Source organism: Typopeltis vanoorti, chromosome 25, assembly GCF_054136105.1.
Source record: "Typopeltis vanoorti isolate ZY-2024b chromosome 25, IOZ_Tvanoo_1.0, whole genome shotgun sequence".
NCBI classification, from domain to species: domain Eukaryota; kingdom Metazoa; phylum Arthropoda; class Arachnida; order Uropygi; family Thelyphonidae; genus Typopeltis; species Typopeltis vanoorti.
In genome coordinates, this window is record NC_143573.1 from 8766930 (window position 1) to 8787535 (window position 20606).

The 20606-nt window shown below is 37.0% G+C and overlaps 1 protein-coding gene across 1 annotated transcript in view; it reads right to left on the reverse strand.

Moving 5' to 3' along the window:
* The window catches only part of LOC150092519 (putative fatty acyl-CoA reductase CG5065), a 421409-nt gene that overhangs the window by 260876 nt on the left and 139927 nt on the right, over positions 1-20606 (reverse strand). Inside the window, exons 4-5 of the mRNA XM_090414223.1 lie at positions 16610-16682; positions 16401-16507 (exon numbers count right to left, since the gene is read on the reverse strand). Coding sequence (XP_090270349.1) covers positions 16401-16507; positions 16610-16682 — 180 coding nt within the window. The remainder of the gene's footprint in view (positions 1-16400; positions 16508-16609; positions 16683-20606) is intronic.

Below are 20606 nucleotides of genomic sequence, written 5' to 3' on the forward strand. Positions count from 1 at the left end.
GGCAGTAGGGACAAATTACTTGACTGGGAACAAAGAGAATGTAAAACTGGATGTGAGGAAGTTGTTGAGATGGATAAAATATAATAATGTCATAGGAAAGGTAGTTAGTGTTGCCCAGGCATGACAATGATAAGATGAGGCAGAGAGCAAGTACTATGAATGATATGTTAATGAAAATGTGTGAAGAGAAAGAAGTCCAGTTTGTTGATGTGCAGAATGAGTACAAAGGACAAATTCAACTGTATAAGATTGATAGACTGCAATTGAATGATTTTTGTGTGAACTATTTGGAGAGAATAAATCTGAGCAAGTAAGAAGGGATGTGAAAGAGTAGGAGAGCAAGGAAGGAGAGATTAAAGTGTAAAGAATGAGAGAACAAGTGTACAAGACAAACGGAAAAATGGGGAGACTCAAGGTAGACATGGGAACACAGCATGTGAAAGGCTGATGCTCAAAGAGGATGTTAATGAATGTGTAGACAAGAAGGTAATGGGATGGGCTGAGATGTAGGGAAAACAGTGGGATTTGAAGAAGGTTCTGGGATTTAAGGAAAAAAAAGAAAATGGCTCGAGGAAGGCAAGGAGGAGAAGTCACATATAATAAGTGTTATTTAGTGAAACTTGTTATAGATCCAGGAATGATGCTTATGTTTATATACAAATGCCAGAAGTATCAAAAACATGGAAAATGAAATGGTTGCATTGATTGAGTTCATTCACCCAAAAAGTGTCTTCGAATAAGTCAGACATGGTTGGATGAGGATAACATCCTGACAAGAACAGAGATGGCAAGGTATGATATATTTCATGAAGACAGTGAAGGTAAAAAGGAAGTTGGAGTGCTATTGATGATAGAAAAATAGTAATATCTATACAAGATGCAAGGAGGGAATTGTGGTTTTGAGTGTGGGGTGAGATAGAGGTGAATAGAACACTAAAGCCAGATGTTGCAATACACATAGCAATGTAAAGGGTACATAAGGGTACTTTTTATGAAAAGAAGTACATAAAATGACCATGAAAAGCAAATTAGCCAAGCAAAGAGGAAAAGTATGATCATTATGGGTGATTTTAATTATGGTAATATAGACTGGGATGATGAGATAGCAACCAAAAGTAAAGAAATAAGTTTCAAGAGTTTTGAGGAAACTTGTTTCTTTGATCTTGAGGATCTTAGATTTGATCATCTCATCAGAGGACGTTATTGTTATTATTACAAATGCTAAAACCCACCCCAACTCAACATCACCAGAGATCAAGATCGGTACTATCAACATAAGAAACCTGAATGCCAAAGAATTGGAGCTAGCTGAGGAATTGGATAAGTACCAGATCGACATGAGAGGAGTGACTGAAACAAAAAAAGACAAAAACTTGTGAGATCTTTCCGAGCAATGAATACAAAATGTTATATTCAGGCTACTCCTTATTTATATTCAGGCAATGACAATCATTGCCTGAATATAAAGAAGGAGTAGCCATAGTATTCAACACTAAATAAGAGGCTAATCTTCTTGAATAGAAGGCATTCTCAAGTAGAATGATGTGGGCAAATTTCAGAATGGGAAACTGGACAATGAGACTTATTTGTGCCTATGGTCCCACAGAAGGTTCTACTAAGGTAGAAGTGAAGGAATTTTTTGAGCCTTTAGAGAAACCAACTGACACAATGAAAAAGGAAAAGTTGGTGTTAGCTAGGGATCTAAATAGCAGAGTAGGAAATGATTGTCAGACATACAAAAATATTTCAGAAAAATTTGAAGAAAAGAGCAAAGCTAATAATAAAGGCAAATACCTGTTGGATTTCTGCTCAGGACATGGACTGGCTATTACTAACACAATGTTCCAACATAAAAATGAGCACAAATTCACATGGAGAGAAGAGGCAAGGAATAAGAAAAGTCTCATTGACTATGTTATTGTCGATAGTGATATTTTCTCCGTGGTGCAGGACACCAGAGTGTACAGAGGATTTGAAATTGGAAGTGATCACCATTTAGTCTTGAGCAGGATAAAATTGAATTTCATATATTGAAAAGATGTACATGTAAGAAAGTTTTAAGCGAATAAGAGTTGAGCAGCTCTGAGATGTGAACTGTAGACTAAAATACACAAATATTATCAAGAAAAAATGAAAGAGTTTGAGAACAGGAACCAAACCTTGGAAATTCACTGGCAAGCACTGAAGAAAACACTGATTGATTCAGCCAGAGAGGCATGTGGTGAGGTTGTCTGCAAGGATAGAAAAATCAGAACTCCATGGTGGAAACAGGAAGTTAAAGAGGCAGTGAAGGAAAAAGCATATCAAAAAGTTACTGGCAAATAAGTCAGCTTGTGCTCTTAGAGAATACAGAGACAAATGTAAGAAAGCTAAAGATTGTGTAAAACTGGTTAAGCAAAAGTAATGTGAGGACTTTGGTAATAACATAGAAAATAAATATCAAGAAGATGGCAAGATATTCTGGAGGAGGTTGTTGAAGAAGCTCAGAAATCGAGGAAAGAGTGCTGTAAAAGGAATTAGAGATGATAAAGGTCACGTGAAAACAGGAGAAAAACATATTCTTGAAGTATGGAGTAATTATTTTGAAAAATTGCTAAATGAAATAAGCAGTGATAGCACAGTGGTAAAAAACACTCAACAGGGATGCAGTCAGGAATACATATCCATACTTGAAGTAGAAAAAGCCATCAAAAGCCTGAAATGTGAAAAGGCAGCAGGAGTAGATGATATTCGACCAGAAATGCTCAAGTATGGAGGTATAAAAGTCTTACAGTGGTTGCGCTGCATAGTGCACAGGTCCTGGACAGAGGGACAAATTCAGGTTGACTGGAGTAGAGCTCTCATAATAGCCATATTTAAAAAGGGAAATAAAACTGAATGTGAGAATTACAGATGTATTTCGTTACTGAGTGTTCTTGGTAAGATTTATGCAAGTATACTTGAGAAATGGGTGAGAATGATTGTGGAAGAAAAGCTTGGTCATGAACAAGCTGGATTCAGGCCAAACAGAGGCTGTCAGGATCAGATTTTCACTTTATGACAAATAGTTGAGAAATCATAGGAATATAACAAAATTCTGTATTTAAGTTTTGTAGATCTGGAAAAGACATATGAAAAGTTGCCAAGAGAGAAGCTATTCAAAATGCTACGGCTATATGGTGTCAGTGAGGCACTATATTAAGCAATGATTGAGAATTTTAAACTGTTGAATGGTGGTTATAGGGTTGACACTGGGGAGTTCTTTCGCTTGGTTGAACAGTGGGAAGGAGTGATGACAAGAGGCCATCCCTGGAAGTTACGAAAGGAAACCGTGAGCAAGAGGGTGAGGAGTAGTTTCTTTGCATAGAGGGTGGTTGAACCATGGAATGCATTGCCTGATGGAGTGGTGAGAGTGAGAACGGCCAATGAGTTTAAGGAGTGGTATGATATACATTGTGTTTTTCTTAGGGGGGACCTCCCCTTGATGAGTCTTGATAGACTTTGTGTTTCTTAGGAAGGACCTCCAACGATGAGTCTTTTGACTCCATGGAGGCGTGGATAATAATAATAATAATAATTGTAAGTCAGCAGTTAGAATTGAAGGGAGTGCAGAAAGTTTGTCTAATGTTGAATCTGGTGTCAGACAAGGATGTGCATTATCCCCTCCCCCGTTCTTCATTATCTATATGGATCACATTATGAAGGAAAGTGGTATTAAACCTGATATCAAAATTGTATATGTTAATCTCAGCTCCTATTTATGTGGATGATGTTATACTTCTAAATAAATCCACTACAAGTCTGCAAGATTCCCTGACTAAAGTAAATAACTGTTGTAATAGATAAGGTATGAAGGTCAGCATTAAAAAGACAAAGACAATGAAAATAGGCAGAAACATTAAAAATATTAACTGCATTGTGAATGGAGAACCTACAGAACAAGTAAAATATTTCAGCTACTTAGGCACGATTTTTAGTGAAGATGATAAATTAAATATGGAAATAGACAACAGAATCAACAAAGCTGGTATGGTAGGAAGTCAACTGAACAAATTTATATGGAATAAGAGAGAAATTAGCCAAGACAATAAATTAGCTGTATACAATACAGTGTTCAAACCAATTTTAACTTATGGATCTGAGAGCTGGGTCAGAAGTAAAAACTTGAACAAAGATTAGAGACCGTAGATATGAGAGTCCTAAGAAAGATTGTGGGCATGAACAGATATCAATGGCAATATCATATTAAAAACAAGGATATTAAGAGAGAACTGGACATTGTCAGCAGCCAGGATGCATTAGCAGAGCTAATCGCAGGTGGTATGGTAACTTAAACAGAATGGGAGAGGAAAGATTAGCAAAATGATTATGAAGAGCTCAGGAGACAGCTTGCAGGTGTAGCATGGAATGAGGAGTTAGCTGGAAAAGAGATCAATGCAGCTTGGGGAATTTTCAAAAAATATTTAGTGGATGCAATGTCTAAATGTATACCACGGGTGAGAAGGTTAAATAAGTTAGATGTGAGATGGATGAATAAAGAGATTAAGCATGCAATACAGAGAAAAAGGGCATTGTGGAGGCAGCATAAGAGAAGTGGAAGTAACCAATTTCATGAGTTCTACAAAGACCAGGCAAGGAGAGTGACTTGGTTGGTGAGAGTAGCTAAAGAGAGGTATGAACAGCAGTTAGCTAATGAAGCTAAAAAGAATCCTAGGGAGTTCTTTCGATATGTAGCCAGCAAAAGAAAGAATGATTATGGAAGGATGACATTGATTGGAGGAAATGGTATAAAGACAGCTGTTGCAGAATGTGTGGTGGAGATCCTTAATGAGCAGTTCATAAAGATCTTTGAATCTTGTGAATGTGACTTCATGGAGAGATTAAGAGTAGTTGATGATGGGGAGGAGAGACTGACTGTAAGACTGACGGGTGAGAAGGTTAAATAAGTTAGATGTGAGATGGATGAATAAAGAGATTAAGCATGCAATACAGAGAAAAAGGGCATTGTGGAGGCAGCATAAGAGAAGTGGAAGTAACCAATTTCATGAGTTCTACAAAGACCAGGCAAGGAGAGTGACTTGGTTGGTGAGAGTAGCTAAAGAGAGGTATGAACAGCAGTTAGCTAATGAAGCTAAAAAGAATCCTAGGGAGTTCTTTCGATATGTAGCCAGCAAAAGAAAGAATGATTATGGAAGGATGACATTGATTGGAGGAAATGGTATAAAGACAGCTGTTGCAGAATGTGTGGTGGAGATCCTTAATGAGCAGTTCATAAAGATCTTTGAATCTTGTGAATGTGACTTCATGGAGAGATTAAGAGTAGTTGATGATGGGGAGGAGAGACTGACTGTAAGTGAGCAAGAGGTGTTTGGGGAGTTGAGTAAACTAGATGTAAATAAGGCTGTGGGACTTGATAATATATCACCGCGTATTCTGAAGGAATGTGCCAGAGAGTTGACACCTGCCATGACATATTTTTTTAATACGAGTCTTGCACTTGGTCAAGTCCCTAAAGAGTGGAAGGAGGGCAAGATTGTGCCACTTCATAAAGGAGGTGATCGAACTCAAGCATCAAACTATAGGCCGATCTGTGTGTCAGGTGTTGTGGTTAAGTTGTTGGAGAAGCCTGTGAGAACTAGGATCCAGAGTTGGGTTGACAACAATGGTATAATCTTTGATGGACAGCATGGATTTGCTAAAGGGCGGTCGTGTTTTAGTAATCTACTTACTTATTACAATAAAGTGACTGCTTCCTTGGACAGAGGAGAAGGATACACAGTAATATACTTGGATTTTGCAAAACCTTTTGATAGAGTACCTCATGATAAGTTGACAGTCAAACTAGAGCAGATGGGGTTGGATATTAGATTAGTGCATTGGATTGGAGACTGGCTATCTGATAGGTATCAACAAGTTGTGTATGGGGGTGCAATATCCAGGAAAAGGAAAGTCACTAGTGGATTGCCTCAGGGATCTGTTTTAGGGCCATTACTATTTAACTTGTATATTAATGATATTGGCGAAGATTTGGATGGAGATATTCAGTTGTTTGCAGATGATGCAAAGTTGGGATGAACCATAAAGAGTAGTGAAGATGTTGTGGCCTTGCAAGAAGACTTGAATAAATTGAGTGATTGGGCAAGCAAATGGGGATGTGAGTTCAATGTTGCAAAATGTAAGGTTTTAAAATTTGGAAAACAAAGATGGGATGCAGAATTTATGCTTGGTGAGAATATATTGTTGGAAGTAGAGGAAATAAGAGATCTGGGAGTGATAGTGGATAAGGATCTAAAATTTAGGGGACACATCGCCAAAATTGTGAAGACAACACAAAGACTTCTGGGAATGATGAGGAGGACACTGACGTGTAGAAGTAGGGAGATTCTTGTTCCATTGTATAAGGCTTTGATTAGGCCACACATGGACTATTGTGCCCAGATTTGGTCACCTGGTTTTCAGAAAGATGAAGAGATGTTGGAAAGGGTCCAAAGGCGACTGACTAAGGTAGTTTCTGACCTCTGGAATGTCGAGTATGAGGAAAGATTGAAAAGATGTAATTTGCAGAGTCTAGTGGAGAGAAGGAAGAGGGGAGATATGATAGAGACCTACAAGTTGGTAAGGGGTTGTTATAGGATCAATGGTGGAGAAGTTCTACAGAGAATAGTGGGAGATCAGGGGAGAACCAGAGGTCATACCTGGAAACTGTATAAAGAGGGTGTGAGTAGGGGAGTGAGAGGCAGGTTTTTTTCGTGCAGAGTTGTGAATGATTGGAATGCCTTGCCTGAGAGTGTGGTGTCTGCAAGGAGTTTGAATGTGTTTAAGACCCGGTATGATGAGATGTGTGTGAGATAAAAGGACCTCCTAGATGAGTCTTTGACTCCATGAGGTCTTGTTTAATAATAATAATAATAATAATAATAATAATAATAATAAAACAAGTGTTCTCTGCCAGGTTGGCAGGAAAAAGACCAAGAGGAAGACCATGATATAGATGGATTGATACAGTAAAAAGTGACATAGAAGTCAAAAATATAAGACCTGATAATAGGAGAGAGGGAATGGTAAGAGGTATAATGTATTTGGGACTCGATCCGTGGTGTTCAAGATAGGATGTGTGAGGACTGTTTGCCAGGAGGAACGATAGAAAGAGCAATGGCAATTCAGAGAGGTGAAAGGGTGAATGAGATGACTGTGATGGTAGGAACAAATGACTTGGGCAGTAATGTAAGTCGTGCAATGAGAGATATCACATTTTTGCTTGAGGCTGAATGGAAGAAGATAAAGAGAAGAAAGATGGTGTGCGTGTTGCCTAGCTATGATAATGATGAGCTGAGCAGTAATATTGAATGACATAATAGCTAGAATGAGTAACAAAAGAGTACTGGAATATGTGGATGTTTGGAGTGCATTTGAGGACAGAGAGGAATTGTATGTAAGAGACCATTTACATTTGAATGAGGAAGGACATAGGCATCTGTAGAGATTGCTGTTCTGAATGAGTCAGTGTGTCCCAGGGAGGATGGTAGCAGGGGTGGCCTCTTGTGGGAATGGATACTTGGGAGAAGGGGGGGATGACATCAGGTAACAATGAGCCCAGTGGAGTCTAGAGGGGATCATGCTGGGTATAGAAACAACGGCATTTATATGCTTTATACTAATGCCAGGAGTATCCGGAATAAGGGAGAGGAATTGGTGGTGCAGATAGCATTAGCCTGGCCAAAAATTATTGGGATCACTGAGACATGGTTGACAGAAGAGGTTACAATAACAAGAATAGAAGTCGCTGGGTACAGCATTTTTCAGCAGGATAGGAAGGGAAAGTGTGGTTGTGGAGTACTGCTTATGATAAGTGACGACCTATGTCTACTAAGAGTGGAGGCTTTGGAAGGTAGTGACACTAATGATTTTGAAAGCATATGGTGTGAGGGGTAGAGGTGGGCAAGACAGTCTATTTAGTGGGTTGTTGCTGCAGACCCAGGAGCACAGAGGGTGGGGACCTGGAGATGTTTAGACATTTGAGTTTGGCAAGTGCAAGAAGAATGATTGTTATGGGAGATTTTAACTACAGTAGCATAAATTGGGGAGAGGAAGATGCATGTAGCAATAAGGGAATGGAATTTCTGGTAGAAGTCTTGAGGGACAAATGTCTTAGGCAACATGTAATACAGGAAACAAGAGGTTCAAGAGTTTTGGATTTGGTTATAGCATCAGAAGAGTTGATAATAACTGACATGACATCTCTCCCACCAGTTGGAGACAGTGACCATATGGTTTTGACTTGGAAAATGAATAGACATGCAGGAGTATCAAAGAGACGGGAAAGTATATGGAATTATAAGGAAGGCGATTATAATAGTCTAAAACGTCAACTTGGGGAAGTTTCATGGAGGGAGGAATTGGAAGGCCAGGATATCATTAGTGCGTGGGAAATTGTGAAAGAATATTTGTTAGCAGCAATGGTAAGTTATATACCATGAGTGAAGAAGAGGATACAATTTGGAGCAAAGTGGATGACAAACAATATTAAACAGAAATTGCATGCGAAAAAGAGGCTATGGAAAAGATATAAGGAGACAGGTGAAGAGAAGATGCATTAGGAATATAAAACACAGGCCAGAAGAGTGACTAGTGTGGTAAGGAACACGAAACTGGAATATGAGAGGAGATTGGCCCTAAGATCCAAAGAAAATCCTAGGGAATTTTTTAGCTATGTGATCAGTAGGAGGAGAAATGACTGTGGAAGAATGATATTGCGAGATAAAAATGGGAATAAAGTGACTGATGCAGAGGACATAGTGGAATTGTTCAATGAACTCTTTATTGGAGTATTTCATCCTGGAGGATTCACTTTTAATACCAGAGGGATAGGTCAGGTTTGAGGTTTAGAGGAACAGGAGGAGAGCATCTTTCAAATACTGAGTACTCTGGATGTCAGTAAAGATGTGGGACTGGATGGTATTTCACCATGAGTTTTGAAAGAATATGCTAGGGAATTGACAGTGCCTTTGACCTTGCTTTTCAATGAAAGTCTGGCTGCAGGAAAGGTTCACATGGAATGGAAGGAAGGTAAGATAGTGCCATTGCATAAGGGTGGTAGCAGACTGGAAGTGTCTAATTATAGGCCAGTTTGCATGTCATCAGTAGTTGGTAAGATCTTGGAGAAAGTAGTCAGGGATTGTATACAGCATTGGGCAGATGAGGGTGGTGTTATCCATGAGAGTCAACATGGATTTGTGAAGGGGCACTCTTGTTTTAGCAATATGCTAGCCTTTTATAATAAAGTTACAAGAGCATTAGATGAGGGAAAGGCATATACTGCTATTTTATTAGACTTAGCGAAGGATTTGGCAGAGTGTCCCACGATAAGCTGATATTTAAGTTGCAGCACATGGGTTTGGATGTCAGATCTGTCAACTGCATTCAGGATCGGCTGTCCGATAGGTATCAGAGAGTTGTGTATGGTGGGACAGTTTGAAGGAGGAAGAGGGTTACACATGGGGTCCCACAGGGCTCAGTACTGGGACCTATATTGTTTAACCTTTATATCAATGACATTGTCCATGGATTGCAAGGGCATATTCAGTTATTTGCAGATGATGCAAAGCTGGGAAGGATTATTAGTAATGGTGCAGATGTGGTAGCCCTGCAAGAGGATTTGAATAAGCTAGATAGATGGGCAAATGAATGGGGGTTTCCGTTTAATGCAGCAAAATGTAAGGTCTTGAGGTTTGGGAAACATCAATGGGATGCTAGATACTCTATGGGAGGAGTTACACTGGATGAAATAGGGGAGACAAGAGATCTGGGGTTGATGATCGATAGAAACCTGAAATTTAGGGGACATATTACAAATGTGGTGAGGGTAACACAGAGGGTTGCTGCAATAATGAGAAGGACAGTGACCTGCAGAGATAAAAGGGTTATCATTCCGTTGTATAAGTCTCTGATCAGATAACACTTCGACTATTGTTCTCAGATTAGGTTCCCAGGATTTCAAAGGAATAAATTTACTCTGGAAAGGGTACAAAGGTGGATAACAAAGATGGTGTTGGGACTGTACAATGTTAGTTATGAGGATCGACTGAGGGAGTGTGGACTGCAGAGTTTGGTGGATAGAAGGAGAGGTGATATGATTGAGACTTTTAAACTGTTGGGAGGTGGTTACAGGGTTGACACTTGGGAGTTCTTTCGCTTGGTTGAATAGCGGGAAGGAGTGATGACAAGAGGCCAACCCTGGAAGTTACGAAAGGAAACTGTTTGCAGGAAGGTGAGGAGTGGTTTCTTTGCATGGAGGGTGGTTGAACCATGGAATTCATTGCGTGATGGAGTGGTGAGAGCAAGAACGGTCAATGAGTTTAAGGAGTGGTATGATAGACTTTGTGTTTCTGAGGGTGGGGACCTCTCCTCAATGAGTCTTGATAGACTTTGTGTTTCTTAGGAAGGACCTCCCACAATGAGTCTTTTGACTCCATGGAGGCGTGAATAATAATAATAATAATAATAATAATGTTGGAGTCTTGACAGATAACAGACTGATTTGGAAAAAAATTATAGATAGGAAGTTAGTAATGATGTAAAGTTTTCATGTAGTACTATCATATCCTGTACACCCCTTGATGGTATATATTAGGAATTTGATGATGATGATGATGATGATTATAAATGAGGTATCAAACTCCCTCCAGGTGGTGAGAGTGACAATGAAGTGATTACCTGGATGGTTGCCAACCATGTAAGGACTTCTGTGAGTGAGGAACTACAAGGCTAGTGATTATGAGAAGTTCAGGAGATAGCATGCAGCTGTAGCATAAAATGAGAAGTTGGGTGGAAAGAAAATCAATGCTGCTTGGGTAATATTGCTGTTTGAGAACTATGTCTAGATTTAAAAGCAATGTCTAGATGTATTCAAATGGTCAGAAGATTAAATAAGGTAGGTGTGAAATGAAAGTATTAACTAATTAAGCATGCAATATAGAGAAAGAATGCATTATGGAGGCAACAAGAGATGAGTGGTAATAGCCATTTCCTGAGAGATAAAAAAAAAAAAAAAAAAACAGGCGAGGATGGTGACTCAGAAGTAAGGATAGCAAAAGTGCAGTATGAGCAGCAGTTAGCTAATGAAGCCAAAAAAAAAAAAAAAAAAAAAAAATCCCAGGGAGTAGCCAGCAAAAAAAGATGAATATAGTAGATGAAGTTTTTTTTTACTTATCTATTCTACCAATTACATATTTGGTTTAATCCTTTATCCAAGTTGGCGCCTGAAATATTTTTAGGACTGGGGCAACTCGTGGTAAAGGTGGTATAAGTTCTGATCACTTGCCTTAGTATCCCATAGTGCAAAGCACATATCCTTATGGTTATATAAAATGCTATGCATTATGGAAAGGATTACTACCCAGACTGGTTTCCATTCCTGAAAATATTTCAGGCACAAACTTTGTTTGCTTACACTTCGATAAAGGATTAAACCAAATATATAATTGGTAGCATAGCCAAGCAAAAAAAAACTTTCATCGACTATCTCTAATCCAGAGAATTTTAATAATTAGGTGTTGAGACCTTTTGGCAACTGGTATATGGTGATATGACTTTTGCAATCCTTCCATCTTAGCATCACCACCTCTGGGTCTAGCTCCCACTGACAAGACCTCAGTAAAGGTCGAAACCTTTATTGAGGTCTCGTCTATTGAGGAAACCAGTCTGGGTAGTGATCCTTTGCATTATGGAATACTAAAGCAAATGATCAGAACTTATACCAACTTTACCACGAGTTGCCCCAGTCCTGAAAATATTTCAGGTGCAAACTTGATTTGCTTACACTTGGATAAAGGATTAAACCAGATATGTTAATGAATATAGTAAGATGACATTGACTGGAGAGAATTGTATAAGAATTTTGTATGCATATCCTTTGCAGCAGTTAAACTGCTGCAAAGGATATGCATACAAAACAGTCAAATAAGACCTCCAGTTATACTGTCATTCAGTTATTAACTTCAGAGTTTCTCATTGGAAAGTAGAAAAAGATATATAAAAACTTTACAGAAAAATGTTTTTGCATTTTTATGTGCATATATTACTATGCACATAAAAATGTGCCTAGTAATATATGCACATTTTTATGTAAATTCCTAAGGATTACAATATACTATGGTAAGCAAGTTGACTACTTAAACACATTTATAATTAGAAGAAACACACGTATAAACCACAGTGAAAATTATTTAATTGTAAATATTTCATCCTAAGTATCTTAGGACATCATCAGTACAGTATTTAAATAAAAATTAGGAATAACATACAGTTAGGGCGCATGATTACAATAGAATCTCATGAAAACGTGCATAACGTGCTAAAGTAGTACAAAAAAAAAAAATTTAATCATGCTCCCTAACTGTATGTTATTTCTCATTTTTGTTTAAATACTGTACTGATGATGTCCTAAGATACTTAGGATGAAATATTTACAATTAAATAATTTTCACTGTGGTTTATACTGTGTTTCTTCTAATTATGAACGCACCACAGGTTTCGTTATTTAAAAAAGTTAAACACATTTGTCTCCTTTTGTATCTTCGCTGCTTACCAGATGGTGGTTCCAGGGAGAGTGAATAATTTCAGCTTGACAAGCCAGGTTCCTACTTTAAAAATGACAATTGTTATTATTATGTGACACCTCCAGGGGAGAGCATTCTACTCTACTACCCAAAACTTGCCATCTCTATTACTTAATCAACAAAACAAACAATTCCACAATGATCATCTACCACACGGCACCAAAATTTTGTTTGTATGTAAATTACATGTGCTCTCCTGGCTGATTTGCCTGTAAAGGGGATGTAAATCCTAGTACCTCCATATGAGATCATCTAACTCTCCTTCAGTTGAAATGAGGTCTGTTCAAAAAACTTCCAGGACAATTATTATTATTATGAAGAAAATGGACAGTTGGTAATTACTGTGGGTAATTACCATTGGCCACAGTAGTTTGATGAATGAACACAAGTTTTTTTATTGTTTGAGTGTCCCAAGTTGAGGAATTAATGAACAACCTGCTTCAAACAGCTTTCAGAATGCTTGAGTTTTGATCTGATAAAATATATTCAAGTAGCTCAAAAGGTTTCAAGATGGTTGAAATTTGACTGTGGATGACATGCAAGTGTGTGCACACACACACACTTAGTGGCTTGTGTTCACAAAAAGGCTATCAACAATCAGTGAATTACTGTTCAAGAGTTAGCTTGTGAAAACAGGAATCTCCATTTGGATTCTGTCACCAAATTTTGACAGAAGATTTGGAAATATGGGAGATTGCTGAAAAGTTCATGCTGAGACCAGCTCTTTCAACTTCCAAGTGTGACTCAAAAGAACATCACAATCATACCTCACCTATCCTATTCACCAGATTTGGTGCTCTGTTACTTCTTTTTATTCTCTCTACACTAAAATCTGTACTTTAAGAACAAAGGTTACACAACTCAAAGCCATTCCTTCAGAACAGTTTCAGAGATGTTTATAAAAGTGGAGAAAATGCTGAGAATAAGGCAGGAGGAGAATATTTTGGATGGGATGTGTTCGTATAGCTCAGAAGCTTTTGTATATATTTTAAATAAGTTAAGTCCAACTTTTTGAAATTCCTTGAGTCATACTAAATTCAACACTCACCATGATATTTTTACACCATCTCACCTGCTCCTTATACTGATCATGAGCATGCAACTTTTTTTATTCTGCAATAAATTAAAGATGTCAAGAAATTATATTCTTGATTTAATTCTTTATCCAAGTGTAAACAAACAAAGTTTGTATGTGAAGTAACTTCATGACAGGGCAACTCGAATATAGAGGCTAATGACTTCATATCACTTTCCTCAGTGTCCCAATAATGCAAAGCATATATCCTTATGGACATGTATAATGAAGGTTTATTTTCTTGATCCTGAGAATTAGTAATAATATTTTTGGTTTACAGATCAAGTGTTGATCAATTTTATTAACTTAACCAACTAGTTAAGTTAATAAAAGTTTCACCAAACTTTAACTGTTGGCATCTTCAGGGCACTTACATATAGGTTGAAACAATCTCACAATTATGTGCAACTATAAAACTGACAAGAATAACTGTAAAAAACTGACTAGAATAATTACAAATAAAATAGTATCAAACGTGCGTGCAACACGTATTGCATGTACAAGATTAGCTAGCTGTTGCTGAGGAACTTTCTGTAGTTTGTATTAAAGTTTATTTCTTTTGTTTTTAAAGATTTGATTAGGGTTTTCCATATCTCTGGGAGTATTATTTTAGCACATTCGATACTATTTTATTTGTAATTATTCTGTCAGTTTTTTACAGTTATTCTTGTCAGTTTTATAGTTACACATAATTGTGAGATTGTTTCAACCTATATGTAAGTGCCCTGAAGATGCCAACAGTTAAAGTTTGGTGAAACTAGTTGGTTAAGTTAATAAAATTGATCAACACTTGATCTGTAAACCAAAAATATTATTACTAATGTATAATGTATGCATTATCGGAAGGGTCACTAACCTAGACCAGTTTCGATCTAAAGGATTAAACCAAGAATATAATTTCTTGGCATCTTTAATTTGCAGTATAGCATAACTAAGTTGGAAATATTTCAACAGCTATCTCTAACCCAATATATTTTAGTAATACTGTATGACATCTTTTGACTACTTGTGTTCCTTTCCATAAAGACCTCTCTAGGGATTTTTGGCTTCATTAGCTAACTGCTGTTCACACTGCAATTTTTTTAGCATTACCAACTGAGTCACCATCCTTGCCTGTTCTTTGTATTCCTCATGAAATTGATTATTACCACTCATCTTAAGTTGCCTCCATAATGACTTCTTTCTCCTCATTCCATGCTACAGCTGGTACAAGCTATCTTCCTGTGCTTCTCATAATCATCAGCCTTGTAGCTCCACATATACCCTTTCTTTACTTACAGAAATCCTCACATGGCTGACAACCACCCAGGTAACCACCTCATGATCACTCTCACCAACTGGAGAGAGAGAGAGAGAGAGAGATTTGACACCTCATTTAAAATGATATTCTCTGATGAGATGATCAAATTTAAGCCCCTCATTTCTTGTGTGCTTGTTACATTTTCTTTACTTCCTTTATTTTCTTTACTTATGGTTGCTATTTCATCTGAATCTATATTGCCATAATTAAAATCACCCTTTTCCTATTTTCTTGGCTAATTTGCTTATACATTTCATGGTCACTATTCTCCACATTACCAGGTGTACAGCAACACCCAATGAAGTATTTCATTCTATTCACTTCTATCTCACATCACATGCCTCAAAACCACCACCACTATTTTCCCCTTGCATGTCTACTTTGTATGGACATAACTCTTTTTCTATCATCAATAGCACCTTCCGTTTTACCCTTTCTCTCTTAACAAAATATAACATGCCCTTCCATCTCTATTCCTGTATAGATCGAGAATGCTAGAAGTATTGGAAACAAGGATAATGAATTAAAATGGTTCCATTGAATTTATTCACCTCAAAATTGTTATAATAAGCGAGACATGGGTGGATTAGGATGATGACTTGCACATTAAAATAACTTTTTGGCTTATACATGTAACAAAAATTATATAGAAATTATGCAAATACTACAATATATTTCATCCAGTGTTATGTTGTCAGGGAGATAGGCCTGTTAACTACATTCAAAAGATGAATTAAAATGATGAGTCATTAATCATGTGTACATTAGCTTGTGTCTCGGTTGCTACTGGTCAATGCTGCCAAAGTATATGATATTACACTATTAGAGTTCAAAGGAAGAATTGTAGTAAAGTTGTGTAGATAAAAATTATTTAAAATAATTAACAGAAAGTCAAATGATTAAATTAAATGAAATTATTAAACAATGTATCATCAAGGGATGACATTGCTGTTGATAAGTTATGAATTTATCATGCCCATCTGCCTCATCTCAATAGTCTTCCTAAAATACATAAGGATGGCAACCCCTTAATCCCAAATAGTGGACTGTATTGGCTTTCCAACAAAACAACTGTCATCACCTTCGGAATCTATTGGTAAGTCACTCAGCGGCACACTACATTATGTGATCTATTACTACTACTACTACTACTACTACAACTAAACAGTATATTTGTTTATTAATTCCATGTGTTCACTGGATGATTAGCTTGTAATACAGGATGAAAAAATTGTATTACCTCCATGTGAGACTTACTAATTCATGTTCATTTGAAAAAGATTATAAAAAAAATTCCTTTCAAAATGAGAATTGAATCTAGGTCTTTTCCCAATGGAAGAGTGCATGTCTCATTTTTCCAACTATACTGCAGAGATACTATAATGATAAAATACACATTATCTTACAAATTGCAGAAACTTATACTCACTCTGTAGTTTCAATTATTTGCTGTGGAGTTGCAGGAGGAGGATAAAGAACTTCATCAATTTCATCTCTAGTACAATTACAATAAGCTGTGGACACATGAACAACAGCCTAAAAAGTTAAATAAGTTATCATTATTGATATTTAGTCACATACTTTTATTCAAAACCAAAAATAAGAGATCATCTCCTAAGAAACTTAAGTGATACTCACTGCTATATGAGGGAGTTTATGACATATTTCTATCAGTCTCCTGGTTCCAAGTAAATTCATTTCAACTGCTTGCCTAAAAATAAGTTATACTTAAAACAATCTCACACGCATGCAAATACAAAATACATTTTTTTTAATTCTTTTTTTTTTTTTTTTTAAGAAGAAGTCAGCAGTATAAGTATGGCTAAATAGATTCTACTCCATCTTGAGATAGAATCAGCTTGAAAGGATGGTATCAATGCAAAACAGTGTTTTGCATTGCTGCATCCTGTCAAACTGATGACATATATACAATGATAAGGAAACCATTTTGCCTATTTAAAATGGGCTTCATAGAGTATATGGAGTATATGGTGATAGAACATATGGAGTATATGGGGTTTCCTAAGGTCAAAGCTGTATGATTGACAGGAGACTTCCACATAGCCTTTAAAGTAATGTGAAGAACCAACCAGGGCTTCTGACCTAATGTCTAATCCTCACCTTCTCATAGTGCACCCTGTTATGTATCTACCTGGATACTGAATGAACTGGCAATTTTGGATTTAGCCAACCAAATTGTATTCTTATTGGCTTAAGCCAAAATATAGAATGATGGTACAACATGACAGAATTCATGCCAGCTGGGGCATCATCCAGTTAAACAAGGCCCTGTTGTTTTCACCAGGGAACCAGGGTGAACAGCAAAAAATCAGCTATTATAACAAATCCTGAAATACACCCCAACTCAACATCACCAGAGTTCAAGATTGGTACTGTCAACATAAGAAGCTTGAATGGCAAAGAAATGGAGCTAGCCGAGGAATTGGATAACTACCAGATCAACATAATAGGGGTGACTGAAACAAAAAAAAGACAAAAATTGGTGAGATCTTTCTGAGCAGTAAACACAAAATGTTATATTCAGGCAATGATAATCAAGGAAAAGAAGGAGTAGGCCAGAGTATTCAACACTAAATATCAGGCTGATCTCCTTGAATGGCAGGCATTCTCAAGTACAGTGATGTGGGCAAATTTTGGAATGGAGAACTGGACAATGAGTCTTAATTGTGCTTATGCTCCCACAGAAGGTTCTACTAAGGTAGAAGTGAAGGAATTTTCTGAGGCTTTAGAGAAAGCAACTAACACAATGAAAAAGGAAAAGTTAATCCTTGTTGGGGATCTAAATAACAGAGTAGGAGATTGTCAGACATACAAAAATATTTTGGGAAAATTTGGAGAAAAGAGCAAATAATAATGGCAAATACATGTTGAATTTCTGTTCAGGACATGGACTGGCTATTACTAACACAATGTTCCAACATAAAAATGTGCACAAATTCACATGGGGAGAAGAAGAGAAGTCTCATTGACTATGTTATTGGTGATAGTGATATTTTCTCCCTGTTGCAGGACACCAGACTGTACAGAGGATTTGAAATTGGAAGTGATCACCATTTAGTCTTGAGCAGACTAAAATTGAATTTCCTATTGAAAAGAAGAATATGTAAGAAAGTTTTAAAGTGAATAAAAGTTGAGCTCTCAGATGTGAACTGTAGACTAAAATACACAAACATTATTCAAGAAAAAATGAAAGAGTTTGAGAACAGGAACCAAACTTTGAAGATTCAGTGGCAAGCTCTGAAGAAAACATGATTGATTCAGCCAGAGAGGCATGTGGTAAGGTTGTCTGCAAGGATAGAAAAATCAGAACTCCATGGAGGACACAAGAAGTTAAAGAGGCAGTGAAGGAAAAGAAGAAAGCATATCAAAAAGTTCTTGGCAAATAAGTCAGCTTGTGTTCTTAGAGAATACAGAGACAAATGTAAGAAAGCTAAACACTGTGTAAAACTAGCTAAACAAGTCATGGGAAGACACTGGTAAGAAAATAGAAAATAAATATCAAGAAGATGGCAAGATATTCTGGAGGAGGTTGTTGAAGAAGCTCAGAAATCGAGGAAAGAGTGCTGTAAAAGGAATTAGAGATGATAAAGGTGATATGAAAACTGGAGAAAAAGATATCCTTGAAGTATGGAATAATTACTTCGAAAAATTGCTAAATGAAATAAGCAGTGATAGCACAGTGGTAAAAAACACTCAACAGGGATGCAGTCAGGAATACATATCCATACTTGAAGTAGAAAAAGCCATCAAAGGCCTGAAATGTGGAAATGCAGCAGGGGTAGATGATATTCGACCAGAAATGCTCAAGTATGGAGGTATAAAAATCTTACAGAGGCTGCACTGCATAGTTTAGAGGACCTGGACAGAGAGAAAAATTCCGGATGACTGGAGTAGAGCTCTCATAATAGCCATATATAAAAAGGGAAATAAAACTGAATGTGAGAATTACAGAGGTATTTTGCTACTAAGTGTTCCTGGTAAGATTTATGCAAGTATTCTTGAGAAATGGTTGAGAACGATTGTGGAAGAAAAGCTTGGTCATGAACAAGCTGGATTCAGGCCAAATAGAGGCTGTCAGGATCAGATTTTCACTTTACAACAAATAGTTGAGAAATCATGGGAATATAACAATGATCTGTACTTAAGTTTTGTAGATCTGGAAAAGGCATATGAAAATGTGCCAAGAGAGAAGCTATTCAAAACACTATAGATATATGGTGTCAGTGGGGCATTATATCAAGCAATACTTAGTCTTTATATGAGTTGTAAGTTAGCAGTTAGAATTGAAGGGAGTATGGGAAGATAGCCTGATGTTAAAACTGGTGTCAGACAAGGATGTACATTATTCCCTCTGTTATTCATTATCTATATGGATCACATTATAAAGTAAAGTGGTATTAAACCTGATATCAAAAGTGGAGATGTTAATGTCAGCTGTTTGCTTTATGCGGACGATGTTATACTTCTAAATAAATCCACTAGAAGGTCTGCAGGATTCCCTGAGTAAATTGAATAACTGTTGTAATAGATATGGTATGAAGGTCAGCAATAACATGAGAATGAAAATAGGCAGAATCATATATGGATTTTTGAAATTTTTCATTATATCAAAGGTGGGGAGAGAACAAGGGAGGTATGTGTAGGTGAGTCCACCAAAGGGTGAGGTTAGGGTCAGACATGTTACAAGGTAGCAGTGAAGAAAAAAATAAATAAGTTTTTGTTATAGTTTATTAAAGTTTTACTTTATGAGAAATCTGAACTAGACAGAATGTACAATCTGTGGGTAGTTTGCACTTGGAGAATTTGTACTTTAACATAATGAGAGGGCTATATGGTATGTAGTGTTTGTGGATAGCTCCTGAACAGATAAGTGATATTTTGAGGGAGGGTTATTAGTAATAGTGGTAATGTTTTGGCTCTTCAACAGGATTTGAATAAGCTGGAATAGTAGGCGAATGACTGGGGATGTCTGTTTAATGCAACTAAATGTAAGGTCTTGAACTTTAGGATCCACAAATGGGAGACATAATCATTTGATGGAATTCTTCTAGAGGAAGTAGCTGAGGCAAGAGATCTTGGGGTGATTGTTGATAAAAATTTGAAGTTTTGGGCACAGATTGCAAAGGTAGTGAAGGCAACTCAGAGGATTGATACATTATTAAGACAGACTTTCAAGGCAGAGATAACAGTGGAAATTCTATTGTATAAAGCTCTGATCAGGACACATCTGGACATGTCTAGATGTGTAAATAAATTAACCCTGGAGAGGGTAAAGAGGCACATAACGAAAATGATATCCAGACTCTACAATGTTAGTTATGAGGACAGACTGATGGTCTGGTATACAAATTGCAGAGTTGGTGGATAGAAGAAAGAAATGATATGACTGAGGTATTTAAACTGTTGAGAGGTATTTACAGTACTGACACGGGGGGGGGGGAAGAAAAAGGGCGAGAGATATGGACAGGAGGCCATCTCTGAAAGGTGCAAAAGGAGGCAGTGATGCATATGTGCATGGTGACATAACAACATTGAACTGATAAACTTATTTATTTGTTCAAAGCACCAATCTATTAAAATCCTTTCACACTACATCAGAGTTTCCAAAAATTGG